This window comes from Acomys russatus, chromosome 15, assembly GCF_903995435.1.
Source record: "Acomys russatus chromosome 15, mAcoRus1.1, whole genome shotgun sequence".
NCBI classification, from domain to species: domain Eukaryota; kingdom Metazoa; phylum Chordata; class Mammalia; order Rodentia; family Muridae; genus Acomys; species Acomys russatus.
In genome coordinates, this window is record NC_067151.1 from 63,795,379 (window position 1) to 63,812,808 (window position 17,430).

The window sequence follows — 17,430 nt, forward strand, 5'->3', positions numbered from 1 at the left end:
TCAACACCAAAGGGGCTGTGATCCGCAGGCGGAGAGCCACTGGTCTGTGTCCCAGTACATTAAGCACCTGACGTGTGCCTATGCCTATCTCAAGTCTGAAAATAGTGCTGTGACAGCGGTACTGTTTGTGCCATCTTCCCTCTGAAATTGTGAAGGAAACTGAGCCGTAGGTAAGTTAAATACCTAATGCAAAGTCGCAGTGCTGTTAGTGGGTGGAGCTTGTTGTTAGTGGGCGGAGCTAGATCGGCGGTTTTCAGGCTTCTTAATGCTTTGGTCCTTCAACAAGGTCCTTACATCGCGGTGACCGCTCCCCCGCCCCCCCCCAACCATCAAGTTATCTTTTTGCTACCTCGTAATTGTAATTTTGCTACTGTTCTGAGTCATAACGTAAATATCTGATATGCAGGATATCTGATATGCGTTCCCTCAAAAGGGTGGGAGAGCCGCTGTGAAGAACCACTGAGCTAGAGTTTAAAGCCAAGCAGTCTGTCAGAACCCCTCTGCATAAGTGATAACCAGCTGGACTAATAGTAGATTGGTAATATGTTCCTCCTTGAATTTTTTTCCTGGACCTTTGACCAATGTCCTGCTCCCCCCCACCCCCCACTCCCCCGCCTTGTTTTCTGGGTTACATACTTTACCGGGCACAAGCTCAGTTGAGAATCACTCATTGCTCTAGCAGGGCTTGGCATTCTCAGGAAAGGCAGTTTCCTCTATGCCACAGGCAGAACCTACGGCTCCTCCAAGACCTCGCGGCCAGGGATTGTTGCCTGGCATAGTGCTGTGTAAGCCGCCACCACAAAATAAAGCAAACCCTCCAACGCGGCAGGAGTGTTGCACAGCAGAGGAACGTGTTTACTTGTCAGTCCATGGTTTCACTTCTGGCCCCACAAAGTTGTAGGTGGTAACGGAGTCCAGTGGTCTTGGGGTTGGTGTCGCAGCCCACGGTGCCTCACTCTGGGGGTGGGCATGGAGAGGGGCACTTGGGAGGGCAGGGCTTAACACATACCTTGTAGGGGCATGGCGGGGGGCACTGTGCGGGGCACAACAGGGGACACGGCGGAGGGCACGGCGGGGGGCACGCTGCGGGGCACGCTGCGGGGCACGCTGCGGGGCACGGAGGGGGGCATGTCATGGGACATGTCCAGGGACACGGTGGGGGACACGGGGGACATGGGGGACACTTTGGCGGTGGTGGGCACTTTTCCTGTAAACACTTTTCGGAGCAGCGTTGCAGCAGCTTCCTTAGACAGCTGGGCTGGCATTTGGTCTCGCACTTTTGATCGCATTTAGGGTCACAGGGCTTATTCTTATCATCACTCGACATTTCTGCTGCGGAAATGTAGGCCTGAGGAGAAATGAGCGACAGGGTGTCAGTGGAGGACAATACACGGAGCTCCCTCCTGACAGCCCAGTTCTCTCGTCCGGCAGCTTTCCGTGTGTTCAAGCTCTAGGCCATCTCCCTGAGAGCTGTCCTCGTCTGTGGACTTGGGGTACGTTTGGGCGTCTGCACTCTGATTTTCTCTTACCCCGTTTCCTCCATTCTAGACTTCATGCAGGTGCGTTCTTAGGGTCCCGGGATGTCCCAAACAACCACAAAACCTGTAAATTCAGTGTTGTTGGTATTTTTCTTTTGTATGTTACCCGATGTGTTTAATATAGTCCATGTAAAGCATTATTTAAAGGAGTTGCAATTCTGATCACATTGCCAAAACCATCTATGGTTCGGCAGTACCCGACAGGCCACTTCCCTTCCCTCTGGAGACAGGTTTGCGAGTAGGGCCTTGCAATTGCAGGTGTATCTATGAGCCTCAAAAAATGCTTTCTTCTCTGGTGGACTGTGGCAGGGAAGACAACTGAGGCTGTTCTCAGTGCCAAGAACCATTCTGGAGTGTCCCCCCTCCCTCCCTTCCACTCAGGGAACCATCAGTTCTGGCAAACCGTCCAGGGAAAGGGAGGAAAGCGGGAGAGGAGAGATTAAGTGGGGATTCTAATTTCTTGGATTTATGAATGTTAGAAGCATTGAAATACGGTTTCCAGGATGGAGTTCCTTTTCTGTTGTGTTTTGCCCTAAGGTAGGTCTTTCTTTATGGAAGGTTTGACTTCTGGATTTGGGGCAGTGTTTTTCATTTTTTAAAACAACCCTTGAAGTTGGCCTTAGTTGGCATGCCTCTGATTTTATTTAATAACACAAAGTAAAATTACATGAAATGTAGTTTAAACATCGGTATGACTCTCTAGGGAGGCGGCTCTTTAAATGGAACTCTAAAATGGACAGCTTTGAACTCTAGCCTTTGCTATTGAAAATAACAAGAAATGTGTGCAGAACAAAACCCTCCTGGCCCTGCTTGGAGCTGGAGGTGATGTGGCCACTGTTAGGGTAGAAGATGCACAAGAGCGGCCTTCCATGTTGTCCGTTTGCGACTCACCCCTTTCTGTTGGAACTGACAAGCAGCCGAGTGCAGTGGATGGTAAGGCTGTGCTTGGGAAGGTGGACTTTCCCCCTGGCTCCTCTGCTGAGCTCCGAGGAAGCTGGAGGGGGCGCGGGTTGGGGGCCAGTTCCATCTGTGACATCACTGCTGCATCATGGGGAGTGAATGTTGGGTGATTCTAACTCAAGTCCTGGACACTGGAATCTTAGCTACGGCTACTCAACACTCAGCCTAATCTTCTCTTTTCTGCTCCCTCAAAAATCAATGCTGGGGGAGTCAGCCTACCGTGGAGGCTCATGAGCTTGAAGGGCAGAAGGTGTGTGGCTGCAAGGAATGGAAAAGCTGGCTAGCTGCTCGCCTGTGGTCTGTTTCCTCCCTAGACTCTCAAAGTTGTTTTCCCTTTACCTTTCTGGAAAGTTCACTGGATCAGTCACTTCCACTCTTTTTTTTTTTAACCCTTGATTTTATTAATATGAGATTCTGAGATATCTTTTTTTATCATACTTTCTAGCCCAAGTTCAAAGATTATTTTAGCAGATTTTTTCCAGTGTCTCTGCATAAACTTCCTGTGTGCCCCCCCACCCCCGGTGTGTGTGTGTGTGTGTGTGTGTGTGTGTGTGTGTGCGCGCGTGCGCGTGCGCGTGTGTGTTACTGTTGAGAGTTGAGTGATTACTTTTCCTCATCCAGAGAGTAGTCACCTCTTGAAGTCCTAGGCTAATGCTCTTCGTTGTAAGAAGTGAATCTAACATTAATGATGACTTTTGAACAATCTAGTTAACCCCAGATCATGTTGAATGGAAAGGCCTTCCATAGGTTTTTTCTGGCTTTGTCATAGGCCTGGACAGGGAGGTTTATAGCTGGAACTGAGATATGTCTGAGCAGCAATAGGATGCTGGCAGGAAAAGTAGTAAATGGAGTCCATCAGAGACAGGGCTTAAACTCAGGCCCAGGAGGAGCTTTACCTTGCCAGCCAGTCACTGAGGTATCACAAGTGGCTCTTTTTAGTTTTAATTTTTAAAAAATCTCTTTTATGTGCCTGAGTGTTGTGCATTGATGTGTCTGTGTACACTGCATGTATAACTAGTGTCCACAGAGGCCAGAGAGGGCGTCAGAACTCCTGGGACGGGAGGAAGAGGTGGTGAGCCACCACGTGGATGCTGGCAACTGAACCCAGATTTTCTGCAAGAGCAACCAGTGCTCTTAACAGCTGAGCCATCTCTCAAGTGCCACGAATGATTCTTCATTAAAACTTTGGCATGATCATACCTCAGGCGTTGAAACCCTGACAACAGAGGTGGGATGGATTGGTAAGTGAGGTCATGGAGTGGAAGTGAGACCAGTGTACTTGAAAAAGCTGTTAAGGATGCACGCGTCTGAAGAAGGCAGTGGTGGTGGCAGGTGGTGAGTGCCAATGAGAGAAACATCACCACAGACATCAAATATTTTTTGTGGGGAAATTAAGAAGGAAGTAGGGATGACTGAGCGGTCAAGATGAGAGTGCTAGCACTTGTGGGAACCAAAGTAGCATGTGCTTGTGCTGGAGGGGTTGGTGTTTGAGTCTAAGAATGCTCAGTGTTCAGGAATTCCTCTTCCACGAACATTGGAAACCTGGCTTTGGCTTGTACCACTGGGCTGACCCGAGACCTTGAATTTATTTTCATCCAACAGTCTTTATTGAGTGGGTGCACATAACTTGGTCCAGAGACAGGATTGAGGGATGGGAAAGAAAATGGATGTGGAGAGGAAGGAATCATAACTCACAAGGAATGACAGAGTGCTTAAGGCCATAAGCAATTGATCCAAACATGCCTAGTGAGAAGAGGGAGGAGGGGCATTTAAGAGCTTGGGATAATTTGTATTGGAGACACAATCTCGCCATGGACCACCGCTTTCTTTCCTCTATAATTTGTCATGAACTATTTTTTTTTCCAAAACTGCTTCCACATCCACTTGGGGGAGCCAAGCTCCACCTGCTGTTCAGTTCTAGGCACTGGATACGGAGAAAGCAAGTCATTTTCAAAGGCGGTGCCAACGTTGTGGTGATTTTTACTCTCCACTGTCATCTTCCTCTTTTGTCCTTTCCTCCCTTTACTGTTGCTCAAGAATACTATCCAGTGAGCCTAAACCATGGCACAGAGTCTACCCTTCTCAGGCCTTGGCACCTTCCTCCCTTTCTAAAGCTCAGCATTTCCATTGGTGTTGGATTTTTTTTCCCCAGCCTCACACTGGGATTCAGTTTTGTGGGCAACTGGCTGGCAGCAGCTACTAATAAGATGACACATAGGGTGCTTCTTAGGTGACCGAGTCTCGGGAGACAGGCTACAAGGGGTGATGAGTAAGAGTGCCACAGTCTAGCCGAGATCAGTAGTTAAGAGTAGATAGGGCCTTGGTGTCAAGATTCCTAGGTTCAAATCCTGCTTTCATCCTTTAGTTCCCGAATGTCCCCCTGGCAATTTACATGCCCAGTCTGTCTCAATTCTATCACATACAAAATTATATAATAGTAGCCCTCGTGTGGGATGACGTGTAACTTACCTCTAGTGCCAGACTCGTTGCCAAGTGTAAAGCCTACACTCTCACCATCGCACGGACGCACTGTTCTCATGGTTGTAAGGACGAGAGAGAGAGAGACATCAAGAGCAGTCAGCTGGCGTTCTCTGCATTTCCCTGCCACTGTGCTGCCCTGGAGTCTTCATTTCTTGGCTTTCTTGATCTTTCTCCGTGTCTCCTTTCTTCTCTCCCTCTTTCTCTCCCCTCCCTACCCCTCCCTCTTTCCCATACTTTGTACGTGTGTTCCATATTTTGTGGATGCGCACCGATGTGTTCAGGTTTGTGTGCACGTGTGTGTCTATAGAGGTCTGGGATATTTGCTGTCATTCTTCAGGCACCATCTTCCTTCCTCTCCTCTCCCCTTCTCCCATCCCCTTCCCTTTACTGCTTTTCCCTCCCCTCCCTCTCTTCCTTCCTTTCTTTTGAGACAAGATGTCTCACTGGCCAATGACCCCCAGGCATCCATCAGTCTGAATTTTCTTAGCAATGGGGTTACCAATGTGTCACTGTGCCACCATGCCCAGATTTTTTTTAAATAAATTGATTCTGAGTACCAAGTTCAAGTCCTCCTCAGGCATGTGAAACAAGCACTCTATCTCCATTTCTATTTCTCATTTCTGACCTCAGTGCACCTTTTCAGCTCTGCACGTCTCCACGTTACCGTTCTCACTCTCCTAGCTAACTAGCCTGGTGATGTTCCCAGCAAGATTAAGTATTTCCGTGTTAATGTTAAAAACATAATTTCTGTTTTGAGCAAGGGACAGTTCATATAAATGTCACTAATAAACAATAGTAATTTAGGCATGGAGGCTAAGATGGCCAGGAGAGATGTCTCAGTATTCCTTCATAGTACAAAGTATGAAGATGGGAGGCAGAATCCCTAGGCTGTTCCCATAACCCTGGGAGGAGAGAGGTGGGTGGATCCTGAGATTTTGTTGAGTAGCTCCTCCAGGGAAAGTGGTGAGTCTTTGGTTCAGTGGGAGACCCTACTTCAAGACATAAAGGATGAAGATGGACACCTGACATCCTGCTGTAGGCTCTGAACTTATTTAAATTTAATTTACGTATTCACTATACATCCAGATTGTAGCCCCTCCCTCCTCTCTTCCCAGTTCCTCCTTCCCACTGTCTTCCCCTGCCCCCTCCCCTTGTTCTCAGAAAAAGGGAGTCCCCCCACCCCACCCCCACCAACCCACTCCCTGCATATCAAGTTGCATCAGGACTGAGCTCATTCTCATTCACTGAGGCCAGGCAAGGCAATCCTGTTAGGGCAAAGTGATCCAAATCAGGCGACAGAGTCCATATCATAGACAGCACCTTCTCAGCTTACTAAGGGACCCACATGAAGATCCAACTGCCCATCAGTTAAATATGTGTAGGAGGCCTAGGTCCAATCCATGCCACTCTGCTTGGTGCTTCTGTCTCTGTAAACCCCCACAGGTCTATGTTAGTTTACTCTGTTGTTGTTCTTGCAGAGTTTTTGTCCCCTCTGGGTCCTTCTATCCTTCTCTCTCCCAAGCTCTGCCTGATGAGTCTCAGCATCTGATATGATCAGCTGCTGGGTGAGGCCTCTCAGAGAAAGGTTAAGTCAGGCTCCTGTGTGGCAACATAGCAGAGTATTGCTAATGGTGCCAGGGGTTGCCTCTCACCCATGGGGAGAGTCTCAGCTTGGGCCAGCCATTGGTTGGTCATTCCCTTAGTTTCTACTCTGTCTTTATCTCTACATATCTTACAGGCAGGGTAAATTTTGGGTAGAAGATTTTGTAGGTGGATTGCTGTTCCTCTCCCACCACTATAGGTCCTGCCTGGCTCCTCAGTCTCATGTTTCCTATTTCTAGAAGACTCAGCTAGAGAAATGTCCATTATCCACCCCCCACTGCCCCCATAGCCTACCTGTCGCAAACTTCCATGTTGTCTCAGTGATGTCAGCCTTTGGGTTTTCCTTTTCTTTTCAGGACCTCAGACCTCCCCTCCCCACCCTCTTTACATCTGATCCCCGTACCTTCTTTCCCTCCCCACACTCTCTCCTATTCAGGTCCCTCTCTACTTCTTCCATTGTCCATTCTTTTTCCTCATCAGAATGAGATTCAAGGAGGGCCTGCCTTGTTACTTGTTACTTAGTTTCCTTGTTACTTAGCTTCCTTAGGCCCAGTATTTGTAGTATGGGTGTACTGTAATATATGGCTAATATCAGCTTATTAGTCAGTACATATCATGTGTGCCTTTTTGGGTCTGAGTTATCTCTCTCAGGATGATCCTTTCTAGTTCCATCTATTTGCCTGCAAATTTCATGATTTCCTCCCTTTTAATAGCTGAGTAGTATTCCATTGTGTAAATGTACCATATTTACTTTATCCATTCTTCGGCTGAGGGACATCTAGGTTATTTCCAGTTCCTGGCTATTATGAATAAATTCACTATGAACAAGTAGAATAAATGTCCTTGTGGTATGGTGGAGCATCTTTTGTATTATGGCCAGAAGTGGTACAGCTAGGTCTTGAGGTAGTTTTCTGAGAATTTTCTGAGAAAGCACCAGATTGATTTCCACAGTGGTTGTACAAGTTTTCACTCCTATCAGCAATGGAGGAGTGTTTCCCTTTATCCACATCCTAACTAGCATGTGCTGTCACTTGAGTTTCTGATCTTAGCTATTCTGACAGGTCTAAGATGGAATCTCAGAGTCATTTTGATTTGCATTTTCCTGACGACTAAGGACATTGAACATTTCTTTAAGTGCTTTTAGGCCGTTCTAGATTCCTCTGTTGAGAATTCTCTGTTTAGCTCTATATCCAGTTTTAAAACTGGATTATTTGGTTTGTTGGTGTTTAATTTCTTGAGTTCTCTATTTTGGATAGTAGTCCTTTGTCAGATGGAGGGTGGATGATGATCCTTTCCCAATCTGTAGGCTACTGTTCTGTTCTATTGACTGTATCCTTTGCCTTACAGAAGCTTTTCAGTTTCATGAGGTCCCATTTATTAATTGTTGATCTTAGGGCCTAAGATATTGGTGTTTTGTTCAGGAAGCTGTCTCCTGTGCCAATGAGTTCAAGACTCTTCTTCACCTTTTCTTCTAATAGATTTAGTGTTTATGGTTTTATGTTGAGGTCTTTGATCCACTTGGACTTAAGTTTTGTGTAGGGTGATAAATACAGATCTACTTGCATTTTCTACATGTAGACATCCAGTTGTACCAGCACTATTTGTTGAAGATGCTTTCTTTTTTCCATTGTATGGTTTTGATTTCTTTGTCAACAGCCGTGTCCAAAGGTGTGTGGATTTATTTCTGGGTCTTCAATTTGATTCTATTGATCAAAAAGTCTGTTTCTGTGGTAATACCATGTAGATCTTATTACTATAGCTTTGCAATACAGCTTGAAGTCAGGGATGGAGATGCCTCCAGAATTCTTTTATTGTATTGGATTATTTTACTTATTTTGGGCTTTTTGTTTTTCCATATTAAGAGATAATTGTTATTTCAATGTCCGTGAAGAATTGTGTTGGCATTTTGATAGGAATTGCATTGAATCTACAGATTGCTTTTGGTTAGGTGGCCATTTTTACTATGCTAATCTTACTGATCCATGAGCATGGGAGATCTTTCCATCTTCTGATATCTTCTTCAGAGACTTGAAGTTCTTGTCATACAGGTCGTTTTCTTGCTTAGTTAGAGTTACACCAAGTTACTTATATTATTTGTGGATATTGTGAAGGATGTTGTTGACCTAATTTCTTTCTCAGCATGAATGCCCTTTGTATACAGGAGGGCCTACTGATATTTTTGAATTAATTTTGTATCCAGCCACTTTGCTGAAGGTGCTTATCAGCTGTAGGGATTCTACGGTGGAATTTCGGGGTTCACGTGTATATACTATGATATCAGTTGCAAATAGGAATGTTTTGGCTTCTTCCTTTCCAATTTGTATCTTCTTGATCTCCTTTAGTTGCCTTATTGCTCTATCTAGAACTCAAGGACAATATTGAAGAGACATGGAGAGAGTGAGTAGCCTTGGCTTGTTCCCGATTTTAATGGAATTGCTTTACGTTTCTCCATTTAATTTGATGTTGGTTATTGGATGCTGTATATAGCCTTTATTATGTTTAGGTATGGGCCTCATATCCCTAACCTCTCCAAGAAGTTTTTCATGAAGGAGTGTTGGATTTTGTCAAATAGCCTCTGAATTTATGTGCATAAACATGCACACACACACACACACACACACACACACACACACATATCAGAGCATTCCATAGTTCCACTGTGTGTACTAGAAGGCCATGGAGGTTATAATAATTGGAAGCTTTAGCTAAGATTTTCTTCCATATTTATTTGGTAAAGTCTTTCTTTTTTACTTTTATTTTATTATTTGAGATTTTCATACATGTATACAATATATTCTGATTATGTTCTCCTGGGATTCCTCTTTCAGCCCCCTGTGGACCTCTCTTCTATGTCCTGCACCCCAACTGCCTAGAGCCCCTCATTTAGGACTGAGGCTTGTGAGCTTGCTTCTCACTGTGTTGGGACATTGGCTGACTTGATCTTGTACAGATGTTGTGCACACAGCCACAGCTGCTTGACTTGAGTGCAACAGCCTTGCTATGTACTGCAGGCATAGTTCTGCTTTGGTCCTCCTTAACCTTTATCTGTCCTAGTCTTTCTGCTCCCTCTTCTGTAACATTCCCTGAGCCTTGGGGCCAGAAGTGCGATACAAATGTCTCACTTAGAGCAGAGCACTTTACAGACACTTGTTCTCTGCATTTTGACAAGTTGTGAGCATCTGTACTAACCACTGCTCACTGCAGAAAGAAGCTCCTCTGACGAGGCCTGAGAGCTGTACTTATGAGCAGAGAGAAGTATTTAGGAGGTAATTTGACACCACAACAATTCAGTAAAATAATAGAAATAGTTTGTTTTGGCGAGAGGGGGCGCTATGAGCTACCAAGTAAAGCTTAGTTTCCAATTACAGGAATGAGTTATTAGCCAAAGGGGTTTTATCACAGGCCATTGGCAAGGCTGTTGCTTGCTCTTTCCAATCTGATGGTAAAGCTCTATTGTGGAAGACACTTACGTTACGGAACACGGAGAAGTTGAGCAGGTACCTTAACTAGAAGCTTCACCACTAATGACCAGCATTAATATATTCTGGGAAGTATTCTGCACACTCTGGAAGAGAAAAATCAAAAGTCATTGTTATCACCCATCTATAACCCTGTGACCCACAACAGTGACAGTCATTGTTATCACCCATCTATAACCCCTGTGACCTACAACAGTGACCTGGCTGTAATTTATACTACTGCAACAGTGCCTCAAACGTTAAGGGGTTCATCAAACACTTTGTGCCTGGATTTAAGGCCCATTTCATAAGATGTAACACATATTCAATACTGGTAAAGTTGCCAAGAACCTGAGGCTAGATAATCCAGGGACCCAGGGAGAAACCTGTTCCGTGCTATTAGTCTGCCAAACGAGCATAGCAATACAATGACTTATCACACATATGCTCTACCTATAAGTCAGTGTCTCACTCAACCCACATCAGAGAATCTCCTTCTTGTAGTAGATGGTAACTGATACAGTCTCACAACTAGACAGTGAGAGAGTGAGACATTTTGGAGCACTCAGTCTCAAAAGGGATGTTTTCATCAGACCCCTTACCTCCAGGCTGAGAGATACATGTGGAAAAGGAGGCAGAAAGATTATAGATGCCAAAGCTGATGATGGCCCCGAGGAAGCAGTGTCATCCAGACACAGTAGCACTGATACACGTATGAACTCACAAAGACTGTGCAAACATGCCTAAGGCCCGCACAGGTTGAAGCCACATGGGGCCCCAGCACTCAGAGCAGGAAATGGATGTGGGGTCCTGTCCAGAACCAAGAGGCTACTACTATTGTTACCCGATAGAGAGAAAATCAGTTTACTCCAATGAAATGTCACTGGGATTTTCAACTAAACTCCAGGGCAGGCCTCATGCTCAGTATTAGCAGGACAACACAAAGCAAACTTTGTGGGTTTTTCGTGGACTTTGTAGTTGTTGTCTTATTGATCTTCTGATTGGTTTGATTTTCATTTTTGTGTTTTGTTTGTTCTTAATGTGTTTTTGTGTCGTTTTAAAAGAGAGAAAACATAATGAGGAGTTGGAGAAGAGGTGGAAGAGATTGGGGGAGGGCAAGGAACATGATCAAAATATTTAATATTAGAAGAATTCTTAAAATTAAAATATCAGCTATTGAACAAAACCAATAAAAAGAACTATTCTGAGCTGATGCAAGATGCTTGCAGGGGTTGGCAGGGCCTTAAGGCTGACTTCATTTTGTACACAAAGCAAAGTGAATTGTTTAAGTTGTTTTTTTTTTAAATTATTTTTATTAATTTATTCTTGTTACATCTCAATGGTTATCCCATCCCTTGTATCCTCCCATTCTTCCCTCCCTCCCATTTTCCCCTTATTCCCCTGAGGGGGATCACCTCCCCCTGTATATGCTCATAAGGTATCAAGTCTTTTCTTGGTAGCCTGCTATCCTTCCTCTGAGTGCCACCAGGTCTCCCCCTCCAGGGGACATGGTCAAATATGAGGCACCAGAGTTTGTGTGAAAGTCATTCCCCACTCTCCACTCAACTGTGGAGAATGTTCTGTCCATTGGCTAGATCTGGGTAGGGATTTAAAGTTTACCGCCTTTATTGTCCTTGGCTGGTGCCTTAGTTTGAGCGGGACCCCTGTGCCCAAATCTGCCTATCATAATGTTCTACTTGTAGGTTTCTAGGACCTCTGGATCCTTCTACTTTGCTATTCTCCCATGCGTCTCTCATCTAGAGTCCCAATAGGATGTCCTCCCCTCTGTCCCAGTTTCCTGGTAAGTGAAGACTTTCATGGGACATGCCCCTTGGGCTAGTATGCAGATATAAGTGAGTATATACCATTTGAGTCTTTCTGCTTCTGGGTTAACTCACTCATTATGATCATTTCTAGCTCAATCCATTTGTCCACAAATTTTGGGAATTCCTTGTTTTTAATAGCTGAGTAGTATTCCATAGTGTATATGTACCACAGTTTTTTTATCCACTCTTCTACTGATGGACACTTAGGCTGTTTCCATGATCTGGCTATTATGAATAAGGCTGCTATGAACATGCTTGAGCAAAATTTCTTGTTATGTGCTGGAGCATCTTCTGGGTATATTCCAAGGAGTGGAACTCCTTAAGTTGGGGTTTCAATAGCGTTTCTTTAACACTGGCAAAGCTATCTCCTTTGCTGTCTCCCTGCGGCGCCAGCAGCGACAGGCATTTGGCGGGTTCCTCTTGAGCCTCTGTTGGCTGGGAGTCACCGCACCCTTGGGGGTCTCCTGAACAGGTCTTTAGTCAAAGCTATCACCAGCTTTACTTTTCCTGCACCAGATCTGTGGCTCCTGGGGTCCTCTGTGTGCTACGTTTGCCTGTAAAACACCTGCATACCTTTCTTTTTTTCTTTTTTTCTTTCTTTCTTTCTTTCTTCAGCCACAGTTAGTGATATCTCCCCTGATATTCCTGCCCCTTGGATGTGGGGAGAGGAAAGCTCTGATACCCTCATAGCTTCTGTAGTTAGGCCGCTTGTTTTCACTATGATACTTGAGGCTGTTGTGGCTTTTCCTCAGCCCTTTCCCTTCAGTGTCCCACAGGACCTGGACAGGCTCCCGCCTCTCCAGCCTTGTCTACTGTTCTTTCTGAGATCATCCTCTGCAGAAGCCTCCCAACTTCCCAGGCTCTGTTTTCCTCACGCACTTGCAGTTCATCTTACTGTGAAGTCAGTGCACCAAAGCCAAAGCACTCTAACGCTGTTGTTCCTCCTGCATTCACACACTCAGAAAGATTTAACAAAACCCCGAATTCATCTACCTGGCCTCTCCTACCATGCCCCTTACAATGAGCTCCAACTCTAAACAGTGCCCTGGTCCACAAAGCTGCTATCTCAGAACCTGGGTCATGAGCCTCCTGCTCGGCCTCACAGCACTGGTGCCCTGGGACTTGGCCAGATGTTTCTTAAGCTGCTCACAGTCTTTGTGAGTTAAACTCTACACCTACCTCAGTCAATCCCAGTCTCTGCTGGAACTATGGTCTTGCCCAGTGTCATTGTCACAGCTCTCCATGCCTCCTTTCAATTTTATGCTTTATTATATCGTCACAGTGGATGTTTAATAAAACAAATGCTTAATATTACTACATCACTTAAGATGGGGTCCAAGGCTGTGTGTTGATTCCACATAAACCTTTCTAGTGCGGCCCCAGGGTTCAGCCTGGTTTTCTACTTTTCTCATCATTTCTGGGATTGGGCTATTTGCATTTCTCCAAGTTTACTAGGTTATTTTTTCCCCCCCCAGAAACTGGCCTTTTATTTTCTGCCAGGCTAGTTCTCTTTCTTCCACCCTGAACCTTAAGCTCATAAAGAATTTACCCTAAACATTTATTTAATCCAAGATACTAGTCACGGTAGCCAGCCAGATCGTTCTGAGATAACTTTTTTTTTTGGCAACCTTGGGCTTCACAGATGCTACCCAAGTGCTCTATTCCTGAGATGAACTCCATCCCTCTGTGTCTGTCTGTCTGTCTGTTTAATGGAAGGGTACTAAGTTACCCATGTTAGCCTTAAGCTTGTTAGGCATATTGGCTTGGCCCGGCCCACAAGGCCTGGTGCATTCTGAGATTTTTATCCCCATATTTTGTACTTACAGACTTCTCAATATATTTCTATTATTTGATGGTCTAGTTTAGAGAACACGAAACATTTTTTTTTATCATGGTGCTGTAATGCCCAGAGGCTAACCTAGCATGCTAGTCTCTCAATAATAAAACTTTATTGTCAATTAAACACACCCCCAGTCTCCCCTGACTAAGAACACAATTATCCTCACCATGAATGAATTTCTACTTCCCATTACCAAGAACCACAGCAACAAGGGAGGATTTGGGATTAGGGGCTGAGAGGGAAAGCACCCAGGCAAGGTGAAGGGGGGCTGTGTGAAGGGGGCTGTGTGAAGGGGGCTGTGTGAAGAGGGCTGTGTGAAGGGGGCTGTGTGAAGGGGACTGTGTGAAGGGGGTGCTGTGTGAAGGGGACTGTGTGAAGGGGGCTGTGTGAAGGGGGTGCTGTGTGAAGGAGGACTAGTGGGTAGACAGGATGATTCTCAGGAGGGATGCTCTCTCTGCCAGGGCTAACAGTCTGCCCCAGGCCACTTCCCAAGGCTTCCTGCCAAGCTTCTGCTGCCTTTGCCCTGTGCATCCAGCAAGAGGCATAAACTGACTGAATGGAGGGAGCAGACATGGAGAGGAGATTCTTCATAGTATTGGGAGTGCTTGCTGCAAGCTCAGAGCACAGAGACAAAAATCTTCATGCGTGGAAGGAAGATGATTAACAGGATCTGTTTTCCTCATTGTGTGCAGTATTAGAAGTCAGGAAAATCTGGAAACATGGGTGGGTGACTTAAGCTAGTTCTTGCTAATTTCTTGACTAGGTTTGCTTTGTAAGTTTTACACACACACACACACACACACACACACACACACACACACACGCACAACGAGAGGCAGCTGAGGTATTACTTTCATTTTTACATTATGTGTATGCATGTCTCTGTGTAGGTATAAGCATATACATGAAGGTGCCTACAGAAGCCAAACACTTCAGATCCCTCAGACTGTCATGGTGTAAGTATTGAAAACTCAACTTAGGTCCTCTGGAAGAGCAGGACACACTCTGAACAGCTGAACAGTCTCTTTAGCCCTTAAATTCCATTTTCTTAATGATCTTCTGTTGCCACCAGATGGCACCACATGTACAGACAACAGCCACTAGCCCTGTCTGTCTAACAGTAGCTAAGGCTAAAGGCTACTGCTGAAGGAGCGGGTTGGTAACTGCACACAGCAGAACACCATTCCGCTTTCAGAAGCATTTTCCGATATATGCAAATAGGTGTGGGTTTTGGTCAAAACAAGTACTGCACGATCCCCTTTATATAGTCAAGCTTCTCTATGCCAATTGGTCACTCAAGAGATTGAAGAATAATACCAGGATTGGTTGTGGAAGCACTGGCTTGATTAAGACATTGGTAGAAATTCTTATTGTTTCCAGGTATAGTACCTCAAAGCCTGTTATCTGTAATCCCAGTACTCAGCAAGGAAGATGAGAGAATTATGACTCCAAGATACATATCCAGTTCCGGACAAGCTTGGGCTGGGTAGTGATACAATACTTCAAAATATAAAAATATAATAATAATAATAACAACCCCTTAACAACAACAGCAACAAATATAAAGTGGGGCTTACATAGAAGCTCGCTTTTCGAGCTAGCCTCCTTAGTGCTAGTAGTTGCTGTGTAGGCAACTGGGGGAGAAAAGTCAAACAATGGTCTCTCCCAGTCCTGGACCTTGTGTTACAATACCAACTTGCCATACAAAAGGTGCGTCCCGGTTCTGCGGTGGTAGAACTCTTAAGGGGGTAAATAACTGATTTCTGTGATTAAGGTCAGTGGGAAACTGCAACGATCCAACCGAGGTAGGAGGGAATGAAGGTGTGGGTCACCCTTCAGCTACAGTAGGAGGACCTGCTGAGGTGCTTGCTGAGGGCAGAGGAAACACAGAGTGGGCAGTAGAGGCAGGAGGCTATAAACACCACCCAGTGACTAGAACAGAGGCAAGGACTGTAGTTGGCAGGAAGGTCCCTGCCCTGTTTGTTAAGAATATGCTTGTGCGTACATTAAGATGACCCATAGGATAAGTATAAATCTATATGATCATGTTTAAGTTACGGTGATAAAAAGCCTAAATATTGTTCTGGGACCTTGCTACCTCAGGTCTTTGCATTCCAGGTTTCAGTTGCTGGTTTTGGGAGCTGCAAGGTTTGGTGTTTTCTCTCCTGGATTTGATTTTGCTTTGGTACAATTGTTTCCTATGGGCTTGTTTGTTTCTCCCCCTCTTTTGGAGTAGGAATATCTTCTGAATATTCTATAATATGTTGGAGTTATGTCATTTGTTTTTGCTATTCATAGGGCCTTACAGTTAAGAGGTTTGAGAATTTTTAAAACATTGGGATTTTTAAGGATTTGGGGAGACTTTTAATGTGAACTATGTTTACGTTACGAAATAAACAAGAGAAGTAGGAGACAAGGTTATATTCATTTTTGTTATTATCTTAAACTATTTATTTTATTATGTGTAGCTATGTGTGCCTGTCTAAGATTATGATTTTTAAAGTGACATGTTTGTGTGTCCTGTTGATAAGGGGTGCATTGTGTTGGTTGGTTTTAATGTCAGTTTCCCACAAATAAGAACCACCTGAGTAGCAACTTGTAAGGGAAGAGTTGCCTGGATTGACAGCAGGTGACTCACTCTGATTGGGGCAGCACCTTCTAGCTAAAGTATGGATGAAAAGGGCCTGGCTGGAGATTAGTCGCCTTTGGCTCCCTCTTGTGGCTTGGCCTTTTGCTGCCCAGTGAGATGATTTACCAGCACGTCTAGGTTTCTCTTACTGCCTAATGAACTGTGGCTTTCTGGGCACTTCCCAGTTTTCAGCTCTAAATTGGGACTGCTGTGGCATCCAGCCTCAGGGACCTAGTAATTGCCAGGCTGTTGGCCTCTCCAGAGTGAGACAGCCACTGGGACACTACTTCAGTTGTGAGGCACCCAGCCTCAAGGATGTAGGGACTCCAGGTTCTCAGCCTCTTGGGTATGAGGCAACTTTTGGTACTATTTCAATATAAGCTGACTTGATAAATTTCTTAGCACGCGTGCGCACGCACACGCACACACACACACAAACAAACACACACACTCATCAGTTCTGCTGCTCCAGAGAGCCCCAATACTCTCCCCTTTCTTAACTGGCCAGCACTCTTCCATCTGCTTGAAATAGGGACCGACTGGGAAGCATAAACGCACAACTTTGTGTGCATATGCACACATGCGTGCATAATAGATGTTCATGAATGTGTTGGGAATGCACGTGCATGCAAGTGTGTGCACATGGGGCATGTAGAGGCTAAAAGTTTATGTCGGTTTTCTTCCTCAGAAGCTTCTCCACCTTCAGCTTTGAAGCGAGGCCTCTTTAACCTGGAGCAAAGAACTTGGCTAGACTGGCTGGCCAGCCAGCCCCAAGGATCCTTCTGACTCTGTCTATGCCTCCCACGAGCATGGGCCTTACAGGTACACACCTATGAGCCTTACAGGTGCACACGATGGCCTTACAGGTGCACACGATGGCCTTACAGGTGCACACCTATGAGCCTTACAGGTGCACACGATGGCCTTACAGGTGCACACTGATGAGCCTTACAGGTGCACACGATGGCCTTACAGGTGCACACGGTGAGCCTTACAGGTGCACACGGTGAGCCTTACAGGTGCACACGATGGCCTTACAGGTGCACACCGATGAGCCTTACAGGTGCACACGATGGCCTTACAGGTGCACACCGAT

At 45.3% G+C, this 17,430-nt stretch overlaps 2 protein-coding genes across 2 annotated transcripts in view; both read right to left on the bottom strand.

Moving 5' to 3' along the window:
* Window positions 1-952: 952 nt before the first annotated feature.
* Lelp1 (late cornified envelope like proline rich 1) overlaps window positions 953-17,430 on the bottom strand; it is a 29,370-nt gene continuing 12,892 nt past the window's right edge. The window contains exon 2 of the mRNA XM_051156934.1: window positions 953-1,348. Coding sequence (XP_051012891.1) covers window positions 953-1,348 — 396 coding nt within the window. The remainder of the gene's footprint in view (window positions 1,349-17,430) is intronic.
* The window catches only part of LOC127199503 (cornifin-A), a 219,034-nt gene continuing 209,871 nt past the window's right edge, over window positions 8,268-17,430 (bottom strand). Inside the window, exon 2 of the mRNA XM_051157634.1 lies at window positions 8,268-8,277. The gene's annotated coding sequence lies outside the window, so the exon portion shown is untranslated. The remainder of the gene's footprint in view (window positions 8,278-17,430) is intronic.